General features: G+C 41.1%; 2 protein-coding genes across 4 annotated transcripts; both read left to right on the forward strand.

Annotated features, from left to right (window-relative positions):
• Positions 1 to 16: 16 nt before the first annotated feature.
• On the forward strand, positions 17 to 4,197 carry phospho1 (phosphoethanolamine/phosphocholine phosphatase 1). 3 transcript variants are annotated; one of them, XM_042392526.1, is made up of 4 exons: positions 17 to 968; positions 1,132 to 1,369; positions 1,973 to 2,063; positions 2,467 to 4,197. In XM_042392526.1, exon 4 carries the CDS (start codon positions 2,593 to 2,595, stop codon positions 3,445 to 3,447), a length of 855 nt encoding a protein of 284 aa, XP_042248460.1. In that variant the 5' UTR covers positions 17 to 968; positions 1,132 to 1,369; positions 1,973 to 2,063; positions 2,467 to 2,592; the 3' UTR covers positions 3,448 to 4,197. The 3 variants fall into 3 exon arrangements, with proteins under 3 accessions (XP_042248460.1, XP_042248461.1, XP_042248462.1); XM_042392527.1 differs by having other exon boundaries at positions 1,199 to 1,369; XM_042392528.1 differs by having other exon boundaries at positions 27 to 968; positions 2,642 to 4,197.
• A 1,746-nt stretch (positions 4,198 to 5,943) lies between these two features.
• eftud2 (elongation factor Tu GTP binding domain containing 2) lies at positions 5,944 to 19,354 on the forward strand. The gene is made up of 28 exons (XM_042393453.1): positions 5,944 to 6,087; positions 7,001 to 7,116; positions 7,211 to 7,373; positions 7,524 to 7,602; positions 7,910 to 7,985; positions 8,217 to 8,282; positions 8,376 to 8,411; positions 8,692 to 8,782; positions 8,871 to 8,953; positions 9,067 to 9,233; positions 9,571 to 9,695; positions 9,798 to 9,861; positions 9,970 to 10,060; positions 10,213 to 10,348; positions 10,487 to 10,614; positions 11,006 to 11,199; positions 11,294 to 11,405; positions 11,488 to 11,628; positions 11,852 to 11,953; positions 12,218 to 12,300; positions 12,578 to 12,664; positions 13,735 to 13,861; positions 14,883 to 14,970; positions 15,109 to 15,227; positions 15,545 to 15,639; positions 15,778 to 15,931; positions 18,579 to 18,686; positions 18,779 to 19,354. The coding sequence occupies exons 2-28, from the start codon at positions 7,012 to 7,014 to the stop codon at positions 18,872 to 18,874; spliced, it is 2,916 nt and encodes a 971-aa protein (XP_042249387.1). The 5' UTR covers positions 5,944 to 6,087; positions 7,001 to 7,011; the 3' UTR covers positions 18,875 to 19,354.
• The last annotated feature ends 715 nt before the right edge of the window (positions 19,355 to 20,069 follow it).

The raw sequence follows: 20,069 nt of genomic DNA on the forward strand, positions 1-20,069 counted from the left end.
TATTCCAACTCAATCAGCTTTATTCATCCATTAACGGAGTGCGCCTCCTCTAAAGACATATTAAGACATTCACTGATGCTAGAATACCTCCTAAAACGCTGTGTGCCCTCTTTTACCATAGGTGATTTAAGTGGTGCACCAATGAGTCACATAATCCTATACGGTAGCTGAGCAGGCCCATGGGTAGAGAAAAGTGTGAGTGACTCACTGATGGCGAGTGGGTGGTCAGGTACCCAGGCTCACTTCACCAGCAGAGGAGATAATAACACACCGTCTGTACATCTCTATTCCCATTTGGGTTTGAAAATAGTCAGCCACCCCAGCTGTTAGTCATTAGGCCTCGCGGTGTAGAAGAGGGAGGGAGGGCTGCGTCTGTCAGCAGGCAGATAAGGAGAGGAGGGTTTCATGTCGTGTTTTTCAGGCGTGTATTCGCTACTCTGAAAAAAAAAAGTTGCTGTGCGGTTCATTAATCACAGCGTATTTGCAAGGCTTTATTTAGACCACTGTCTTGTGGAGAAACAGCATAAACTCCCTCGCTGTTGCTCGTACACAAAAACAACAGTGTTTTCACTTTTTAAACGGATTACTTTTGATGTTATTTTATTCTAATCAACCCCTCAAATGTGATGCAGCTTTATCCTGATTTCCAGTGTCTCCCTAACAATAGAGGAGGTCAAGCACATGCAGCTCCACAGTGTTTTTCCACTGTGCTTACTGTGACACTGACCCAAATCCAGATCATCCTGTTGTGAAGGAAGGTGTCTTTTAACCATGAGTTTAGTTTGTCTGGGCGGTGATAAGCATTCAAAACTGTATGAAAGGATTTTTTTTTCATACTTTTAGCTCTGTTGGAGCTATTAGGCCAAATGAACAGGATTTGCAGATTTCACCTCGGGGTTTTCTTGGAGCTGTCAAAACCAGAAGTGTTTGTTCTCCCAGGCGTCTGTAAATGCCCCACTGGAGAGCAGGTGAGTAGCCTACAGTATGTACATGAGTTTGTAATCTGCCTTGAGGTACAGATCATTACCGTAGAACAAGTCCAGACGCACAGCATACATAGAGCCATGGATATATTCAACAAACAGAATATTTACTTTCTCATTTTTTTCTTCCTTGCTTCCCCTCCCACAGTTTCCCCCCTCAACCCTCCCTCTCACCCCCTCTTTCTCTCTCTGTCTCTCATGAACGCGCCCGGTAGGCTGCTATTAAATGGGCGGACTTGTAGGCGCGGTCACGTCTGCAGCGGCGCCGGTGGTTTTGACTGTCACATAAAAGTACGCTTCACACCGGCTGACCGGCGGATCTCTGCTTCTACTCTCTGTGCGACCGGATCGGACCTGGACGACGTCGGGAATCAGAACCAACACCGGTGATACATTTATGCGTTTTTCTGCAAAAAAAAAATTAAAAACCTCCAAATTTGCGAGAGTTCAACCTTGAAACTCGAATGCATGCAGACGCTCAGCTGCTGCTGCTGCGGCTGTTGATGTTGTTTTTTTGTTTTTTTTTGAGGAAGTAGGTTAGTTTAGCAATAGACAGATAAGGTTGGACAAGTTGTTTTCAAGACTTACCTGATAATCAGTGTTGGACATTTTTTTCTTTAAATTGTGCCCTAGCACACCAAAGATAACTCCATGGTATTTAATTGTTGCAAATAGGACTTTAAATGTGTTTTCTACTTCAAGGCAGACGTTAAATAATATGTAAATCAGATCATATACATTGGAAATTGATGTTTTTTTAGACATATTGTTATTTTTATCTTCATTTAAGTAATATTTCTGAATGTCTCCACAATATTCCTGTATGGAGCAATATGAGTCAGTCATCTCTCTTTTTTTGTACATAGTAATTAAGTTATTTTGAGGGCTCTCTGTGGAACTTTGTGTGAGACTTTTAGCTCGGAAAAGCATGATGCTGTTACAAACCGCTGTCTCATACAACATTCATTGTGTTTTTCCCTCCCATGCAGACAAAACCAGCCTCACAGCTTGAGGACGCCTGGTTGGGTTATGCGCCACATGACACCGGCGCACTTCCACTGCTGACAACGACAATCAAAGGTATGCAGGCGGAACTCAGACACCCTGTGAGAAGCTTTTCAAAGCTGTCCTGACTTGTGTCGTTGATTTAATTTGCTCGCTTGCTTGCAGGATCTGCATGATGGACTCAAGTTGCCAGTTCATTCAGATCCGGATATAATTAACTTCTAGTTTTTACTACAGCAGGATGATCCCTCTCCTCTTCTTCACTTCCTACCCTTGTAGAAAGTCAAACCTATGAGATGCTGCTGCCTTCCCTGGGTTGAAAATGCTGCTGGTTGGCTGCTATCTGCTCTCTTTTAGGTCTTTCTCACACCTTCCTCTAATGATATACAGATTATGATATTATGTCTTATCTCAAATCTATATGTGATTCTGTTCTCGCCCCCCTTTCTTCGTCTATTTATGCATTAATGTTTCCCAGAAGCCATCCTCCGTAGCCTCCACCTCACCGTGGCCTGCCTTGCGTGGGATGCTGGAGAGTGGCAGAGCAGGAGAAGAGATTTGATGCCACTTGGCAAAAGTAAAAAGAGGTGTCGCATAGTCAATCATGGGGGATTCAATCTTCAACTGCTGTTATGTCCCACCCCATCCTCCAGGCGAGGAGGTACCCCCCAGATCCAGACGCTCGGAGATCATGGCCTCCAATTCGGCGCACATCTCCTCCGACAAGCGCTTCATCATCTTCTTTGACTTCGATGAGACCATCGTGGATGAAACCAGCGACGACATGGTGGTGCAGGCCGCCCCGGGTCAGCACCTCCCGGAATGGCTGAAGGACACCTACCAGCCGGGCCGCTACAACGAGTACATGCAGCGCGTACTAGCCTACCTGGCGGAGCAGGGCGTCACCGAGAGCCACATACGCACGATCATGGAGAAGATACCCGCCACCCCCGGCATGCTCATGCTCTTCCAGTTCCTCCGCACCCGACCCCCGCAGGACTTTGAGGTGGTGCTGGTGTCAGACGCCAACACCTTCTTCATCGAGTCCTGGTTGCGCCGCGTCGGAGCGCGTCAGCTCTTCCACCGGATCTTCACCAACCCGGCCACCTTCAACAAGGACGGGCGGCTGGTGTTGCGGCCCTTCCACTCCCACGACTGCCCGCGGTGCCCAGACAACATGTGCAAGCAGGTGGTCGTCAGGGACTATGTGGCCCGCAGGACGCAGGAGCGGGGCCGCCCCTATCAGAGGGTCTTCTACGTGGGAGACGGAGCCAACGACTTCTGCCCGGCTCTCTCCTTGGGGCCCCGGGACGTGGCCTTCCCGCGACGGGACTTCCCCATGCACCGGCTGATCACGGAGACCCATGAGGCCATGCCCGGGGAGTTCAAGGCCGTCACGGTGCCCTGGGCCAACGCGGAGGAAGTGGTGCAGCGGCTGAGGAAGCTGGTGGCAGAGTAGAGGGGTCACACACACAGAAAGAGACAAAGAGGGGGACAATAGAGACACTTTTAGTCATATTCTCAGGAAAAAATAGTCCCAAACTAATGTTTAAGGCAATAAAATCATTTGATAGGCCTACTGTCTGTGTACCTATCTGGGGCCCAGCCTGCACGTGCCTCGCCTCTGTCACGCTTTGGTCCGGAGGTCACAAAAACAGAGGCAGCAGGTTAATGATTAGAGAGACCTGCCACTGTCACTCAAAGTGACAAATCTTATGTGTTGTTATTCAGAATCATTTAGAAGTGAAGGATTTAACTATAAAGTTTGAGGGCATTTGCATAATAAATCTCCTTCAATGGGATATTCAGCTATTTATCTTAATAGTTTAAGTGGGTCAGCAGGGAAGTAATAGCAATATATTAAAATGTTATGGACAATTATTACGACCAGTATCCTCTATCAAATATCAATCTATAAGTTTGTTTGTTTGTTTGTTTTTCTCCACACACCGCACTTTTTAAATATTAAATTATAGCCTCAGTAAATGGAATCAAAGCAATGGGCATTTTAATAGATCTACAATATGACCAAACAGTATTTTTATCAACATGCTTCTCAGAGAATATATGTCTAATATAGAAATGTATTACTAGCCTATGTCTTAAGACAGTGTTTGTTTGTTTGTTTGTTTGTTGAACTTGTTTATTTTGTCTTTACTGTGTAGGCCAGACCTACTGAAGAACATATTTACACCAGCAGGAATAAAGCCATCAACTGAAACCCTGCCTGTCTCTGATTTTATTATAAAACATCCTCAAAGAATGATTCATAACCAATCCTCCTGATAACATGCTGACTCATGTGACCTTGTATTTGAAAATCAGTATTAAAAAAAACTAGTGGGTGTGTTTGAAGAAATGTATTTCCTTCAAACACTTAGGTCTATAGATTAGAACATTTTAAGCAAAGGAAGTTCTTAGCATAGCTACCCGGCACATGCTTTGATTTAAAACCCTATGAAAAAGAAAACAATTAAACAAGCTTTTAAAACAGTTAAATTTGTCTTTTCACAGCTTTAACTCAATTCTAGTAGATAAGTTTCGGTTTCTGCAAAGACTAATACTTAATACACTGTAAAACCACATCAAAGGATGATTTGCTTTGTATTTAAATATGTATAAATCAATAATTTAGCATTATTTACTGTGGTTTAATTTCATAGAGTTGTTCTGAAGCATACAGGGCTTATCAGTTAAAATACTATTATAAATATACACGAAAAGGCATAATCTGAACAGACATTTCCATTTGAATTTAGTATTAAACTGTTTTATTTAATAAATACTCGTATTATCATGAGTGAAGGTTCAGTGCCCCCCAGTGGTCGCAGTATGTAACTGTATTTTCAATAGTTTCTATTGATGCATTTATTTCAGGACCCCAGCAGGGCAATTTCTGAGTCGAAATACCAAGATTACAGTATCCATAGTATTATGATTTGAGCCATTAGGTGCAACAAAATTAAAAAGTCATAAGGTGCCTTATTAGTAAATAGGGACGTTCGTTGCCATCCTGTAATACTTTATCCAATTTAATACATTCATTGTTTCAATGTAAGCATGTATAATCATAAGTATATTCATAGAAATACTTACTGTACATACATACAGAACAGATATCTTCAAACACATTTATCTAAACAAAAAAAAAAAGTGTTGCAGTCTTTATAATATACATATATATATACTTATTTGTATTTATATTTTTAACAGCAACATCTACATTTTTCTATTTTATTTTAAGCTATCTATCTATCTATCTATCTATCTATCTATCTATCTATCTATCTATCTATCTATCTATATACATGATTGTGGCGCCTTAGTTGATTAACACACACCATTTACGCCGTTGGTCAACAGGCGCGTATTTAAAGCATAATCTTGAGTGTTTCTGACCTCTTGGGGTCAAAGTAAGTTACAAAAACGGCGCTCCATTTGCATCAAGGCAGACACAATAGTATAGTAATACTTTCCACGGAAAATAAAACTTTAACAACACGCTGAAGTGTAGTTACACACTGTGGCCACTGGAGGGCAGCATCACAGTGTACTCTATAACTATAATTCCCCCCGCAAAGAAATTCTCCCTAACGTTCAATCTGATATTAAATCTTTATATATATTTTTCAGATTACTTTCAAATTAAACTAAAAATGGACACAGGTGTCGTTAAACACTGTAACCGTCGTAGAGAACGAAAGCATGATTATATACAGACACAACAATCATCTACATGATTATCAAGGCAGACATGATAGCATGTTAGTATTTCCGGTGAAGATGTTTAAGTATAGATACGCAGGACTGATGAATTGGCAACTTTAAGTGAGGCAGCAATAACATTTCTGCTGCATTTTTTGTGCTTTGACCGGTCGACTTTGTAACATCACTAGAAACGGTTATGTTACGGGGGCGGTAGTGAGTCAGTTAACATCAAACGCTTACTGCCGTTATTTCCGTAGAAGAAGAAAGCCGGCAGTAGCATTTCGTGCGCATGGCGCTATTTGGGAAATTATTTAACGCTTGCTGAATACGTCCTCAACTTTTATCTTGTTTCGAAGAGAATATTTGCTGACTGCATTATAACAGAATACAGGTGAGTGTGTTTTGCAGCATCCAGATTATAGTTCAGTACGGCAAGCTATCATTTGCGAAACAGCAACGTAACTTGAACGTTGTCTCAAGGAGTCATTCATTTCTTTGCTTGTTAGCCGGCTAGCATGCTAATTTCTGTCCAACTAATGACATTGTAAACACGAGAAGAGCGGTTTGTAGTTATTGATAACGCCAATATTTAGTCGCAGGTTTTCTGCCGACGGAAAGCATCTATAAGATACTTAAATATCTTAATGAACTGTGGCGGTAGACATGATGCTACATGCAGAATTAGCATTAGCTTCAGTGGTAATGCACTCTTGATTAGGCAAGTTATTGTTGTTCAACATTTGGGAAACATGCAAAATTGAGTTCATATTGCAAGTCAAAATTAAAATTTTCTAAATATTTTGATTGACTCAGGAATATTTCACATGTTTGGTTAGTTTCATTTATCACTAGGAGAAAAATAAACAGTCAAGAAGACAACAGTTAAAATGTTAATGTTATATAATTAAAAGGATAAATTACCTTCTCTCCAGAGAAAAATAGTTAAGGCTACATACATTCTAGTTGTTTCAGCTAAAATCTTGTTATACATTGGTCTATACTTTGCATTGAATGTTATTATTTAATTGTGAGAATCAGATTTCTTGACAAGTAAATCTGCATATACAAAGACATGTCTTGCTGTTGTGGTGCATGACAATTGAAAAATAGAGGGTAAGAGGAAAAAAAGAAGTATTTATACAAAGTGAGAAAAATACAACTACCACAACAGACAGGTGGTATCATGTATATAAGTAACATTTTATAATAAAGAATGAGTAAAGATTTAATCTATGTGAAGAGAGCCGTCCTTACCAGTACATGAATCTAACAGATATGTAAATACTCATTAACTCCTCTCCCAGTTCTCTACAAGATGGAGGCTGATCTGTATGATGAGTTTGGAAACTACATCGGTCCAGAGCTGGACTCTGACGATGATGATGACGATCTGGAGGCAGAAGACAGAGATGTCGATGAGGTACTCTTCAAACTCAGTGAACAGTTATTACCACTATGGTTTGTTAACATGTTACGTGTACATATGTTATGAGAATAACACACTCCTTCTGCAGGGTGATGAAGATGATGATGATGAGCCTGCTGATGCTGATGACGATGTTCCCGGCATGGAGGTGGTCCTGCACGAGGACAAGAAGTACTATCCGACAGCAGAGGAGGTTTACGGGCCAGAAGTGGAAACTATCGTCCAGGAGGAAGACACACAGCCTCTTACAGGTTAGAAATAAAGAAAAGCATGTAGGATTAATAAACTGTAAACACTCACATATCTAAATTAGTGTGTGATGATGTTAACACAAGTCTAAGACAACGCATGCTGTCAAGGTAAACGCACAAACACTCATGTTTTCTCTCCGATCCTACCAGAGCCCATCATCAAACCTGTGAAGAACAGGCAGTTCACCCTGATGGAGCAGGAGTTACCTGCCACTGTTTATGATATGGAGTAAGTAATCAAAGTGGTTTCCTGCTTTTATGTGTATATATAATCATAATAAATTAATTTGTGAAGCACTTTTCAAAACAGTAGTTACAAAGGGCTTCACAGGGCAGTGGAACACCAAAAGATTATAATAAATCAAATAGAGGATAAAATATTAAAAACCCTAAAATGGAAAAGAAGAGGAAATGTTTATCAAGAATATAATTGGCTGAACAACAGTCTTTGCACAGTCCTATGTATTTCTCAGTATGTTTCTGCTATTTGCTGTGTTTTCGCAAACTGCAACTTTCTCTCCTCTCTCTCTTGGCAGATTCCTTGCAGATTTGATGGACAGTCCGGAGCTGATTCGTAACGTCACCTTGTGTGGTCACCTCCACCACGGCAAGGTTAGAGCCTGCCTGCAGCTTCTGCATGACTGTTCCCGCCTCTCGTTTAGCTGTGTGTGTGTCTCTCTACTCAGGGCTCCGCAGTGGCATTTTGCCAAAGAAGACATGTGTTCCTAAGATGAAAAATTTACGAGGATAGGAATGTTTTGGAGCATATGCTAATAACATGCCTGCCCTTCAGACTCATCTTAGACTCATGGGGATCTCATGAATTTGCTTATTTCTTTTCAGACCTGTTTCGTGGACTGCCTGATCGAACAGACACATCCAGAAATCAGGAAAAGAGATGATGTGGATGTGAGTGCTGTCTGTGATAATCATATATTTTCGCAGTTTTGCACTTAGATTCTGTATATGACGGCAGGCTAACATGCTGTTTGACTTTTTCAGCTCCGGTACACAGACATCCTCTTTACAGAACAGGAGGTGAGTGGTTTAGTTCAACTCTTGACCAAAAAAAAAACACATATCACTAAAGTTACTTAAAGCTCAAAAGAGGAGAGGTTGCAGGCCCTTGATCCCAGAAATGATCATATTAATGAGCTTTAGATGATAGAAGTATGTCTCCTTTGCTGTGAAGACCAACATCACTTTTAGTTAAAGTATATTCACATTTATTTGGAGCTGCTTGGTCGTCGTCGGAGTTTAATAACTTCTGTTGTCCTTTCTTTGCTCAAGTGTTTCTAAAACTGTACTTACTCCACAGAGAGGAGTTGGTATCAAGAGTACCCCTGTCACAATGGTCCTGCCAGACTCCAGAGGCAAATCCTACCTATTCAACATAATGGATACACCAGGTATTTTGTGTTGGCTAGCTGAATGCGTGTTTGGACTTTGGTGCAGGAAAAACAGAAAGTGATGTAAAACATTGTGTCTCCCTCAAAGGTCACGTCAACTTCTCTGATGAGGTCACATCCAGCATCCGGATCTCAGACGGCATCGTCCTCTTCATTGACGCAGCAGAGGGAGTTAGTAACTTTTCTGTGTTTTCTTTTTGATATTATCTCCATCCTGCACTCTCTTCATATATCTTTTTTTTCAGCCTTCCATATAACCCAGACATCTACTTATCTCTGCCCAGGTGATGCTCAACACAGAGCGTCTGATCAAACATGCAGTTCAGGAGCGTATGGCCATCACCATCTGCATCAACAAGGTGGACCGACTCATCGTGGAGCTCAAACTGCCTCCCACAGATGCTTATTATAAACTGCGCCACATTGTGGACGAGGTCAACGGTTTGCTCAGGTAATACTTAAACCCGTCACAACCACAATGTCTGAAGAGTGTGTTTCATGTGATGCACTACACTGATCTTCTATGGAAGGACAAGCAATCATAAAGGAGAATGTTGCATCTTTTTTTTAAGAATTTGTGTTATTTGTATTTGCTGCACAACAGCTCAGCTAAGGTTTGTGCATTTGCATCATTCTGACCTAATGTTGGTGAGAAAGCATTGAAATGTTTGTCACTTTGATGTTAGATTAGCAGCTGCACTGCGGACAGAAAACTGATTTATTGTTTATTATGACATTATCAGACATTTAATTCAAAGCTGTGTATGATTGTTTTCCTTCTCTGTCAGTACGTACTCCACAGATGAGAACTTGGTGGTTTCTCCTCTCCTGGGAAACGTGTGCTTCGCCAGCTCTCAGTACAGCATCTGTTTCACACTGGGGTCCTTTGCAAAGATCTACTCGGACACTTACGGTGAGACGACTCCTCTGCACTCAGAAACAATAGACTGACGTGTCCTCATCACATGCCTGATGCAGAATATAAAGTATTAACTAACTCTGTTTGTGTTTGCAGGTGACATAAACTATAACGAGTTTTCAAAGAGACTTTGGGGAGACATTTATTTCAACCCTAAAACGTGAGTAACTTGGATTTTAACAGAATGCTAATATTTGATCCCAAACTATCTGCTCCATTCTCCTCTTCCAACACACTGTTTTTATGATTTTTTTTCTCTTCTGTTCAGTCGCAAGTTCACAAAGAAAGCTCCCAGCAGTAACTCCCAGCGCAGCTTTGTGGAATTCGTCCTAGAGCCTCTCTACAAGATCCTTTCACAGGTTGAGTCTACCATTTTTTTTTTTTTTTTTTTTTTTTTTTTTTTAAATGTGCATCAGGGGAGCACAGCTAGCTCAATCCCCCTCAGGTCCCATCAGGCTTGGATTTTGCAGACTTCTGTGTAATCCTCTCCCAAAATCTTCTTTGTGTACAGGTTGTTGGGGATGTGGACACGTCTCTCCCACGAGTTCTGGATGAGCTGGGGATCCACCTGACTAAAGAGGAACTGAAGCTGAACATTAGACCCTTGCTGAGGCTGGTCTGTAACCGCTTCTTTGGAGAGTTCACAGGTAAGATAAATATCCTTTTTATTGATTTTTCTGCCACATTCTTATTGCTATTGGTTGCAATCATAATGTGAAGATAATCATGGCTTTAGTAAATGTGACGAATCGATGTAAAGCCGAGGATGGATCTCTTCCCTGCAGGCTTTGTGGACATGTGTGTACAACACATCTCCTCACCACAAGAGGGCGCTAGGAACAAGATAGAGCACACCTACGCTGGAGGTCTGGACTCGGACCTGGGGGAGGCCATGGCAGAATGTGACCCTGATGTGAGTAATAACAGAGGAGGAACAGGAGTCTCTGATTTATTGGCTGGTGAGCAGATACACCGATTAACCGCAAATAGCTGCAGTCTGTGTCTAGTATGTCAATAGTCTCATCCCAGCTGCTCCTACAGATTAAACCAACAGGCTGCTCCAATTAGCTTGAAATGAACGAGCTGTTAAATAAGCCAATTTAAGACAATGCAGGATATCGATCACAGTTTTCCAAGGTGCACTTTTAAAGGCTTACTACCTCTTGCCTAAGCCCTCTTATATTTCTTTAGGAAGAAATGTCACCTTCCAGTGGTAAGACTTTCCTGTCCCATTTCCTGTCTCTCTCTATCTCTCTCTCTCTCTTATCTGTCCTTCCTCTTCACCTCATGTCTCTTGCCCTCAGGGTCCTTTGATGTGCCACACCACTAAGATGTACAGCACAGAGGACGGGGTTCAGTTCCATGCATTTGGCAGGGTGCTAAGCGGGACCATTCAGGCGGGTCAGCCTGTCAAGGTTTTAGGAGAGAACTACACCCTTGAAGACGAGGAGGACTCTCAGGTCTGCACTGTGGGTCGTCTCTGGATTTCTGTCGCCAGGTAGGTTCCAGGGGTTTGGTTTTTGATTTTTTTTTTTTAATTGTCAAAAAATCAAAGTTTGTGTCAAAGCTTGACTTCCCTTACACCTTCTCAGATACCAAATTGAAGTGAATCGAGTGCCCGCCGGGAACTGGGTTCTCATTGAAGGTTGCGACCAGCCGATAGTGAAGACCGCCACAATCACAGAGCCCAGAGGGAACGAAGAGGTGAGATAAAAGAGAGAGATTGCTTTGAGATCTTAAAAGTACTTTGTGAGCAAGGATTTACATATTTAACTTCCTCTGACAGGCTCAGATTTTCAGGCCGTTGAAGTTCAACACGGCATCGGTTATCAAGATCGCCGTGGAGCCTGTGAACCCATCAGAGCTGCCGAAAATGTTGGACGGACTGAGGAAGGTCAACAAGAGCTATCCCTCTCTCACCACAAAGGTAAGTCTGTCAACACACAGGTAGAGCAGTGAAGTGATTTACAGAGAATCCCAGGCCCTGAAGTGCATTGCAATGACTTTTGAAAAGGTTTAAGTTCAAAGGTTACTGTTTTCTTCCTGAGGGAAAGCAACATGAAAATCACCACAAATGGTTTTAATAATGAGGTAGCTGCCATATATCTTCATCATTCTAGACTATATATATGTGTGTTTTTGTGTTTCAGGTGGAGGAGTCTGGAGAGCATGTTATCTTAGGCACAGGAGAGCTCTATCTGGACTGTGTCATGCACGACCTGCGTAAGATGTACTCTGAGATTGATATTAAAGTAAGTTTCTCACTGCTGCTTTGTTTCATTTATCTTGTTGAATGTTTTTTTCTGTTTCTTGGCACCACATCGTCTGGTGGGGAAAAAAAGCTTGTTTAGTAACTAATTTAGTCAGTTTTTGAGTACAGCTTGCTTGCCCTATTAATTTGGACAATGAATCTTTTTTTTTTTTGAAATTACAAACACACATCCATAACCTGAAGCTATCACACATGAATAAAGCCTTTGGTTCCTCTCTGTAATGATGCACATCTTTTCCCTCAGGTTGCCGACCCAGTTGTGACTTTCTGTGAAACAGTCGTGGAGACGTCATCCCTCAAGTGCTTCGCCGAAACGCCTAACAAAAAGTGCGTATCAGATGTCATGTCTGAGCTTTTATCCAGAGCAACGTATTAATAGTGAGATTTAGAGGAAGCTTTCATTGATCTCAGAACAGTCCAGCAATAATATTTGTTTCAAACCTTGTTGCGTTCTTAAAACTGTTTGAACGTCGTGTTTCTTGTCTTCTTGAGAGTTTAAATCTGTGCACTGTTTGGGGTCACTGTCAGAGTTAGTCCTTCCCTCTGGCCGAGTGTCTCCTCATCCCAGAATGAGTGATTGACAGCTGTGTGATGTGATTGACAGGAATAAGATCACCATGATTGCAGAGCCCTTGGAGAAGGGACTGGCTGAGGACATAGAGAACGAAGTGGTGCAGATCACGTGGAACAGGTATGACGTAGAAGGTGTTAAGTGATTTCATGTTAGACATCTGTAGACATTTCTGCCTGATAGCAGCACCAGCCTTATTCATTTTCCATATTTCAGAGCCATTCTGACCAATCTTTGATTCTTGTTTATCCCTCGGTTAGCAGGGATTAATGAGCAGGCATGTGAGGATGATTCTTCAAATTAAACGCTGTCATTGAAGAGGGCAGAGGAGGATAGAAATGCCCAGGGCTGAAATATCATTTTAAAAGTGCAATTATTGGATTTGTGGGTAATATTCCTTCTGAATTCATGGGTGTGGCGCCCAATTTTCTCATCATGCATAGACCAAGAGGTTTCCATCCAAGTACAGCACGTGTCAACCATCAATTTTAATTCTCAAGTTGGACATGGAAGTGACATGTACTGCAATATAATAACACTGTTTTAATTCTATGTAGTGCGTCCACTTTTGTTTAATTAGGTCAGGTTGAATGTCCCATATTGACCCATTCACACTGATAGTAACTGTAGATTCCTGCTCCATCTTGTTTGTTTGAATGAGGAATTAAAGTGTAAGAATAGCAAAATATAAAAGCATTCATCATTACTGACATATATCTTTAACTAAAACTAGTACAGACAGATGCAGAACATTTCTGTACTTGAATATCTGAGCAAAAGTAAAGGACTGACTTCTGTCTTATGTGCTCATTAAACACCCTCCTTGTTATATTGATCACGTCACTCACAGTAATTGAATTACGCACTAAAAGCATGCATGAGTGTTCCCGTCCCCGTGACATGAAGCGCATGCATCACTTGTGGTGTTCTACTCCAGAGCAGCTTCCTGTCAATACTGGGCTCATATGTGAGGCCATCTGGGCCCAGCGGTGCCAGCGTACAGTAGCAACGCCAGAGAACTGACATGCTTCACACACACACACACCATTAAACTAAACCTTCGCTCCTAGTCCTCCTCTTTCATTAACCCCTCTGCCCCCCCCACGATCAACCAATCTTCGTAATGTTCCAGCTGACACAAAACGCAAAACCTGCTTTCAACCGGTTGCTGTCCTGTTTCCTCATGTCAGGAAGAAGCTGGGAGAGTTTTTCCAGACAAAGTACGACTGGGATCTGTTGGCTGCCAGATCTATCTGGGCCTTTGGACCGGACACGACGGGACCAAACATTCTTGTTGATGATACACTGCCTTCTGAGGTGAGTTTTATGTCTGCTGGACAAAGCTTTATTCTAAAGTCTTATTATTATACTGTTGGTTCAGTTAGTTCAAGAAAAAGTACAGTTTAACTGTGAGCTCACAAATATTTTAATTATGGATTATGTCTCCAAGTAATTGTGTAATTATTTACTCTGTAAAATGTCAAAAAATAGTGGAAAAAATGTCCATTACAGTTTCTTCAAATTTTATGAGACCAACAGCCCAAAACCCAACAACATTCAGTAAATCCTCACACATGAGAAGCTGGATCCAGAGTTTTGGTAGCTTTACTTGATAAAATGACTGATACAATTAGTTATCAAAATGATTAATTTTCCATGAATTAACTAATGGACATCATTTCAGCTCTAGAGCTGTATAACTATAGGTAGCAGTAGTAATCTATTACTCAGATTACAACAAGTATCTATAATTTCTTGTTCATTTTATATAAAGACCACATCAGGCCATTGTTGAACCGTGTGAGACCATGTACACAATGACTAGAAAGTAGAAGGGAGTAAATCCAAATTTAGGAAACAATAACATGTTGTGCTGAAACTAATAATTATCTTCATTATCGATTAATCTATTAATTAATCAATCAGTCCTTTTGGTCTATAACATGTCAGAAAATGGTTAAAAATGTCCATCAGCGTTTCCCAAAGCCCAAGATCCAACCAAAGATGTCTTCTTTTTGTCCCGACCAACAGTCCACAACCCAAAGATTTTCAATTTACCGACAGAAGACTAAATAAAATAAATATTTATATTATATATATAAATATTTACATTTAAGAAGCTGAAACCAGAGAATGTTTGCATTTTTTCTTCTGAAATGACTCAGAAATATGATCAAAGTAGTTGACGATCAACCAATTGTAGCTATAATAAGACATAACGCATTTATTAACAGTTTATTATATACACAATACAGGCAGATGGGTATGATGTTTAGCTCAATAGCTCACTTTTGTAACCAACTCTGCATTTGTTTTGTGTTTTTTCTGTCTTCTGTAGGTGGACAAGGCTCTGCTGGGCTCGGTCAAAGACAGCATCGTCCAGGGCTTCCAGTGGGGCACCAGGGAGGGGCCTCTGTGTGACGAACGTAAGATCTCTCTTCCGTCTTTTTGTCACCGAAACACATTGATTTTACAAATAAACCTTTATTCTCCTCACCAGAATATTTTGGCATTGGGAGAAATACACATTGTTTCTGTAACTCAGTCTTTCTGCTGCCCCTCAGCCATCAGAAATGTAAAGTTCAAGATCCTGGATGCCGTCATCGCTCAGGAGCCCCTGCACAGAGGAGGAGGCCAGGTCATCCCTACAGCCAGGAGAGTGGTGTACTCTGCTTTCCTCATGGTGAGATATCCCCCCTCCCCTCCCCTCAACTCTATTCTTCTCCTCATCTGCCATTAGCTCCTCCAGACTTTTCTTTCATCCTCTCTTTCTTTAATGTTCCATTACCTTGATTACTGTTTGGGATTTTGCTGACGTGCGTCCTTTTTAATTGCAGTGCGATAACGTTCCTCTTTCACCATTTTTGGCTTCTCTCCTAATCTCATTTGGCTCTTTTCACTGTCGTTATTATAAATCCATGGGTCAGCTATACATGGGATGACCATACTGTGTCTCCAGGCTTTTGTCCTCACGCTAATGTGTGGTACCTTGCTTTCCAGGCGACTCCGAGGTTGATGGAGCCTTATTACTTTGTGGAGGTTCAGGCTCCGGCTGATTGTGTATCTGCCGTCTACACAGTGCTGGCTAGAAGAAGGTCGGTCTTCTCTCTTTGTCCTCATGTCTAGTATCAACCTAGAAGGACATTTAATGCAATATTCCTTGATATTTCTTTAAATTTAACACAAATTCAGCAGTTCTTTTCTAATTTGGTCCTGTGCTTATCATTTAACAGAGGTCACGTCACCCAGGATGCACCTATTCCAGGGTCTCCTCTCTACACCATTAAGGCTTTCATCCCAGCCATCGACTCCTTCGGCTTTGAGACAGACCTTCGCACACATACACAGGGGCAGGCCTTTGCTCTGTCTGTGTTCCACCACTGGCAGGTAAGATTTATAGACACAGAGCTGCTTTCTATCTGACATTATGTCAATTAAATCCAGGTGTAAATGCAGTAAAGACTCACGTTACCGTTTGGAGGTGTGAAAAAATGTGTGGCAGCTTTAATTATAAATGTACATGTAATGTATCTTTAATTTACATATAATAACAGCAACAAAAATGCAGAGAAAGACAATCAAAGCAGAAATAGACACAAAGAATTAGCTTACAGCTCAACTAGTGTTACATTTGTGACAATTAGATGCTGATCAACAACAGAGGAAATGAATAAACATGGGATTCATTCACGTCAGCTGTTGTGCCAGGTTAAATAAGAAAAGGTTTCACCGCGTGTCCCTGTAGATACAAGCCCCCAAACCATGTGTTCAACCCTTCAACGCACAACGCACCTCATGCCCGGTGTCACAGGAAGTCAGCACACATATGTCTATAAACACAAAAAAATCCACATCGGTCATTTATGAATCGCACCGTAAATGTTGCACATTCATTATCAAGCAAATCTGATTTAAACCTATAAATAAATGTGGACTTCTGTCACTTACTTACATGCACACACACACAAAAAACACGCAGCAAGCAGAGTGACCAACCTTGTGCACATGTCTGCCACTCTGGCTAAATCGCTTTTGATGTGGAGTAGAGTGGAGTGTTGAGTCATTAAGTTTTAAATGTAATGTGGCCGTCTCTGTCTCTGCATGCCATGTCTGACATGTTTGTGTCTGCACTCTGCAGAGCTGTGTCAGTGAAAATTAACTCCACTTAAGGCGGATTAATACTAAACAGGAAAAACAGTCATTGGGAAGGCAGGAAAAAAAAGGATTTCTTTGGTGTAAATATGTGTGTATATTATTTTTTTTTTGGCTATTTTATGCCTTTATTGGAGATAGAGATACAACAAAGGTTCCCAGACCAGACTGGAAACGTTGCAGTTCATAGTCGCCATCTTAACCCCCCTAAACCACAGGGGTCGCCCCTCGGGTGTAAATATTTAATATGTTTTATCCTCTTGAATTTTGTGTTATCCCCTTGAGGTGAAAATACATCAGACAAGAAACTAGACGTAAATTATGCATAAATGTTTGTCTAAACTCTCAGAAAAAGAAGTATTTTAGCAGATGTTTTCAACATAAATGATATTTTTTAATTTTGCAGAACAGTTAACAGATTTCTTACAGTAAGGTTATGGCTGAGTAGTCTGTTGAATTGAATCATTTATTTTCCTCATACTGAAATTGTATTTATTGGATTTTTTAGCTCAAAGCGTGATACATTTTATATGTAAAGTAATTGCTGAATCAGATTCCCCTGATTGCTTTTTTTTTTTTTTTTTGGTCAGCTGAAATGAACCGTTACATTTTGACCTCCTGTCATTACACAACCCCAGAGTGATGTTTTTTTTTTTTTTCCATATCGCCCAGCCAGTGGTTGTCAGTCATCCTGAAACAGAAAATACTCCCTTTTTCAGGAGACTCCCCTGGAGACCAATACCAATCACTTTGACCATTTCTCCCCAAATTAGTTTCTAAAGGGCAGCTACAGAGTCGATACCTGACACAATCAACACTGAAATTTCTGCTTTGACAAAAATGATTCCTGTTAGCACATATTGATTCAACCGTCCTAGAAAACAAGAATAACACAGGAGTCCCTGGATTGTGTTGTTTGCCCCGTTGAACTCAGGAGACTGTATTGTGCCTCCCGCATTAGTTTGATCGTGTTCTGCCAGTATTGGCATGCAAACAGAGTTACTGTTAGCAGCTCTCATCCATCTGTTGATTGGGCTTCAGCCACTCCATTGATTATTCTTTCCCTTTTCCTCCCATTTTTAATCTTTCCCTGCGGCTGGGAAAGTCTAAGTTAGTCCACACTACCCTACTTATTTCAGATTTACCATTCCTAACAAGTGTTCTCCTCCTCTTTCACCTCCCATTGCTTTTAGCAGTGAATGTATCACGTAAAAATGAGCAGTTCACTTTGTGAAGGTCGTGTGCACTCATCTTTAAGATGAAGCATTTAGCAAATCATTTTAAAAGCCTGTGAACACTTCTTCTAAGTCAACCTGCTAACATTGCACTGGTGCTGCGTGTGTGACACGAGTACTCACACGTTGCTTTTTTTTCCATCATGTTGATGGATGCACTCCTGAGTCAGTAACAATGTGAACGGTTGAAACCACTATCAAAAGTGTCCACTCACCTAAAAAATTTGATGTGTGTTTCATGTTGACAGTTTGGGTCTCATGTAAGAACCACTTATACAAACACTTTGTTCTTAAGAGGCACGTAGAAGTGGTTTAAGATCATTAGTGGCATTCATCATTTTTCTCATACTTAAGAACTTTCTCTTTAAGTATGAGCAGAATTTACGAGTGGTCCAGACCTGATGTACGAGTCCTGAACAGGTTTTGAATTTGGAGTATAACTATGATGACGCTTAATGGAAAATTAAAGTTCTGTTCACCATATCATCATCATCATCATGGCTGCCAGTTTACTGAGAGGCTTGTTTAGATTTTATTATTTTTTTTATCGGCATATTTTGGCACATCCACTTCTACATTTCAGTAATTGCTTTGAAACTTCTCTCACTCCTCACCTGGCTTAACTGTCTTTTTATATTTCCTTCCAGATTGTGCCTGGTGACCCCTTGGACAAGAGTATTGTGATCAGGCCTCTCGAGCCTCAGCCCGCCCCCCATCTGGCCAGAGAGTTCATGATCAAGACCCGAAGGCGCAAGGTGAGGGTCACATTCGCTTGTTTTATCGCAGTGGTTTTTGCTGTATATTTGCTCACGTGCATGACTGATATCTCTCACCTGTCGGTCCGCAGGGTCTGAGCGAGGACGTGAGTATCAGCAAGTTCTTCGACGATCCTATGTTGTTGGAGCTGGCCAAACAAGACGTGGTGCTTAACTACCCCATGTGAGAGAGAGCGACGCTCACCGCGGCCAACAACTAAACCTCCACTTGTCACTCAGCCGCTTGTTTTAAAGGATATTTGCGGTATAATACGACCACAACACCACATGCAGGTTACACACTGGTTATTCTGAATCTCCAAAGACCACATGGCTGTTTTTATTAGCTTGTCTCCCATTTGCTAATGTAAATCACACAACCAGCAACTTTATAAAAGATCTGTAAAAAGGGGAGATCACCTTTTTAGATTCATAGAAACCATGAAAACAAACAGCCCCTGCTGTCAGGAGGGTTATTGGTCTTTCCTTTAGAGAGCAGCTGTAATTTTCAAACATTGCAGATGTTTGTTGAATCTCATCTTTGTCTTGTATTTAATTTTTTTTTATATGTAAAAAAAATATCATTGTTTTGTAGAATAAGGAAACTTGGAAGGCTTTTTTAAAAAAAAGAAATTGTCATTGATCTGGTTTATATCTGAATAAAATAATTCTTTGTAATTCAAACAAAGACGTTTCATTGTTCTGTACTGTCTCAGACCACAAAGGAAAGCCCAACCTCACAGTGACGTTACTGCTGAAAGCTTGTTTAGTCAAGATATAGATGTAATTGTCGGGTGGGAAGCTTGAGTGTATCTCAATTCAGTGTCTGGGGGGTTGAGACTAGTGCTAAGTTGTAGCTTTGCTAATGTTTGAGTGATTGGTGTGTCTGTTAGGGACGCTGTGTGGGTTGTGACTGATGGACAGGCTGTGGGATGGTTGTAGGCAGGCAGAGAGGAACCAAAGGTTAGGATCACATGGCTAAATAAAAGGGGAAAAGAAGGAGTGATGCATCGTAGCAAAGAAGAAAGATGTCAGTGAAGCACCGAGACTTGGAACTGACGATTTAAAAAAAAAAAGAAATGTTCTTAGAGTCAGTACAGAAATCTGTTGGACAACTTGGATGCGGATGAAAGAACTGTGCACAGCTCAAAGTGAAAACAACACTATGCTGTGTTTTTGTGGAAAGATGCGCCCACATCTAAACCACCTAAATCCCAAAGTGAAGCTGCAGTAAAAACCAACACTCTGAAATGCTCAAACTAGGCAGACGCTCATGTGAAAGTCACTAACAGGAAGAGAGAAATTATTTTTCAATGGACACCTCAATCCCTAAATCATCAAGGTGCCAATTAAAGTTTTCTAAGTTCACGTTATTTCTTACAT

Source organism: Thunnus maccoyii, chromosome 18, assembly GCF_910596095.1.
Source record: "Thunnus maccoyii chromosome 18, fThuMac1.1, whole genome shotgun sequence".
Classification (NCBI taxonomy): domain Eukaryota; kingdom Metazoa; phylum Chordata; class Actinopteri; order Scombriformes; family Scombridae; genus Thunnus; species Thunnus maccoyii.

Excerpts from the sequence above, each read along its gene's own strand:
- eftud2 (XM_042393453.1), top strand. The coding sequence starts at position 7,012 with ATGGAGGCTGATCTGTATGATGAGTTTGGAAACTACATCGGTCCAGAG. Across the intron at positions 11,200-11,293 it reads CTCTGGATTTCTGTCGCCAG|ATACCAAATTGAAGTGAATC; the intron begins GTAGGTTCCAGG and ends ACACCTTCTCAG. Across the intron at positions 14,971-15,108 it reads GGGGCCTCTGTGTGACGAAC|CCATCAGAAATGTAAAGTTC; the intron begins GTAAGATCTCTC and ends GCTGCCCCTCAG.
- phospho1 (XM_042392526.1), top strand. The coding sequence starts at position 2,593 with ATGGGGGATTCAATCTTCAACTGCTGTTATGTCCCACCCCATCCTCCA.